The sequence below is a fragment of the Mandrillus leucophaeus genome, unplaced genomic scaffold (genome assembly GCF_000951045.1).
Source record: "Mandrillus leucophaeus isolate KB7577 unplaced genomic scaffold, Mleu.le_1.0 Scaffold359, whole genome shotgun sequence".
NCBI classification, from domain to species: domain Eukaryota; kingdom Metazoa; phylum Chordata; class Mammalia; order Primates; family Cercopithecidae; genus Mandrillus; species Mandrillus leucophaeus.
In genome coordinates, this window is record NW_012103798.1 from 278,224 (window position 1) to 280,732 (window position 2,509).

The following is a 2,509-nucleotide window of genomic DNA, read 5'->3' on the forward strand; positions in this document are numbered from 1 at the left end:
AGCAAAGCACCCCCCACCCGCTCCCCAAAAGGCCTGCCTGTAGAACATTTGTACCCTACAAAAGAGAGCAAGAGTGAACTTTCGCTGAATGTGGTCATTGGTTTGCATGCCACTCGCGCTTTATCTGGCCGGACAGTGGTCCCTGAGGAGGTAGACCTGGCACTCTCGGAAACACGAAGCCCCCGGCCGGCCGGTAACCTCCGAAGGGGCAGTGTCATGGGCCGGCTTCGCAGCGGGTACTGGGTTGGCGTCCCGCCCCGCGCTCCTGCGTAAACACGCGGTTCCCTCGGCAACGCTCTGAACCCACGTCAAAGGCTCCGCCGGGTCCCCAGAGACCGCCACCCCTCCGGCCGAGCCCAGCTCCCCGCAGCGGCCGCTAGCCCCCGGCCCTGAACCACCCCTCCGACCTAGCGGCCGCCGCCCCCGCTGCGGGATGACCAGATCCGCGGCCGCCACTGGGCCCCATGGAGGAGCCGCCGCCGCCACCGGCCCGCTCACCAGCGAGCATGGCCTTACTGGGCAGCCCGCACCCCGGCGCCCCCTCCGCGGCCGGCCCGCCTGGCGGGACTTCCTCCGCGGCCACGGCAGCGGTGGTCTCCTTCAGCACCGTGGCGACCGCGGCGGCCGCGGCGCTGGGGAACCTGAGCGACGCAAGCGGAGGCGGCACAGCTGCCGCTCCCGGTGGCGGCGGCCTTGGCGGGTCCGGGGCAGCGCGGGAAGCGGGGGCGGCGGTGAGGCAGCTCCTGAGCTCGGAGGCGGCGCCGCTGCTGTCGCACGGAGCTGCGGTGGCGGCCCAGGCGCTCGTCCTCTTGCTCATCTTCCTGCTGTCTAGCCTGGGCAACTGCGCGGTGATGGGGGTGATCGTGAAGCACCGGCAGCTCCGCACCGTCACCAACGCCTTCATCCTGTCGCTGTCCCTATCGGATCTGCTCACGGCGCTGCTCTGCCTGCCCGCCGCCTTCCTGGACCTCTTTACGCCGCCCGGGGGCTCGGCGCCTGCCGCTGCCGCGGGGCCCTGGCGCGGCTTCTGCGCCGCCAGCCGCTTCTTCAGCTCGTGCTTCGGCATCGTGTCCACGCTCAGCGTGGCGCTCATCTCGTTGGACCGCTACTGCGCCATCGTGCGGCCGCCGCGGGAGAAGATCGGCCGCCACCGCGCTCTGCAGCTGCTGGCGGGCGCCTGGCTGGCGGCCCTGGGCTTCTCCTTGCCCTGGGAGCTGCTTGGGGCGCCCCGGGAACTCGCGGCGGCGCAGAGCTTCCACAGCTGCCTCTACCGGACCTCTCCGGATCCCGCGCAGCTGGGCGCGGCCTTCAGCGTGGGGCTGGTGGTGGCTTGCTATCTGCTGCCCTTCCTGCTCATGTGCTTCTGCCACTACCACATCTGCAAGACCGTGCGCCTGTCGGACGTGCGCGTGCGGCCCGTGAACACCTACGCGCGCGTGCTGCGCTTCTTCAGTGAGGTGCGCACGGCCACCACCGTGCTCATCATGATCGTCTTAGTCATCTGCTGCTGGGGGCCCTACTGCTTCCTGGTGCTGCTGGCAGCCGCCCGGCAGGCCCAGACAGTGCAGGCCCCCTCGCTCCTCAACGTGGTGGCGGTCTGGCTGACCTGGGCCAATGGGGCCATCAACCCTGTCATCTACGCCATCCGCAATCCCAACATTTCGATGCTCCTAGGGCGCAACCGCGAGGAGGGCTACCGGACTAGGAATGTGGACGCTTTCCTGCCTAGCCAGGGCCCGGGTCTGCAAGCCAGAAGCCGCAATCGCCTTCGAAACCGCTATGCCAACCGGCTGGGGGCCTGCAGCAGGGTGTCCTCTTCCAACCCGGCCAGTGGAGTGGGAGGGGACATGGCCATGTGGGCCCGCAAAAATCCGGTTGTACTTTTCTGCCGAGAGGGTCCACCAGAGCCTGTGACGGCAGCGACCAAACAGCCTAAATCCGAAACTGGGGATACCAGCCTCTAAGACGGTTGGGATGGCCAGCTTATGAAGGCAAATTTCCACTCGCATTATTTAATGACGGAAGATTCTGGGGGAGAGTCGTGGATTTCATAAAACCAAACATTTAAAGCTGGAGACGGGGGAGGCTTACCACTTTCCCCAAACAACATAAAAAACAATGTCCCTTCTTCAAAAGTGCCAAAAGGAATGTAAAATGCAAAAATTAAAACAATCTTAAACCACATAACCAAGCATTGTGAACTGTAAGTGCCAAAAATGACAAAAATAACATTCACTATAACTGAAAAGCTCATATTACAGGACCACACTGTGAAACAAACAAAACATTGAATGCAGCTAGTATTCTTCAACTACATAGAATTTCAGGAATGAATGGAGACCCTCAGAGCTGCTTGAAAGCCCCTCTAAATCGCTAGCATCCAACAAAACTGTAGTTTCTAGAGCTTGCACCTCTGACATGCCTTGGGTGGTTAGATTGCAAGTGGAAAAGTCTTATCCTTACACACATTGGTGCACTTCCTCACCCCACCCCCAATAACCTTTGTGGA

The 2,509-nt window shown here is 62.6% G+C and overlaps 1 protein-coding gene across 1 annotated transcript; it reads left to right on the top strand.

Moving 5' to 3' along the window:
* Positions 1-294: 294 nt before the first annotated feature.
* Positions 295-2,184, top strand: GPR135 (G protein-coupled receptor 135). Its single transcript, XM_011989561.1, has one exon. It carries the CDS (start codon positions 465-467, stop codon positions 1,962-1,964), a length of 1,500 nt encoding a protein of 499 aa, XP_011844951.1. The 5' UTR covers positions 295-464; the 3' UTR covers positions 1,965-2,184.
* Positions 2,185-2,509: the final 325 nt, after the last annotated feature.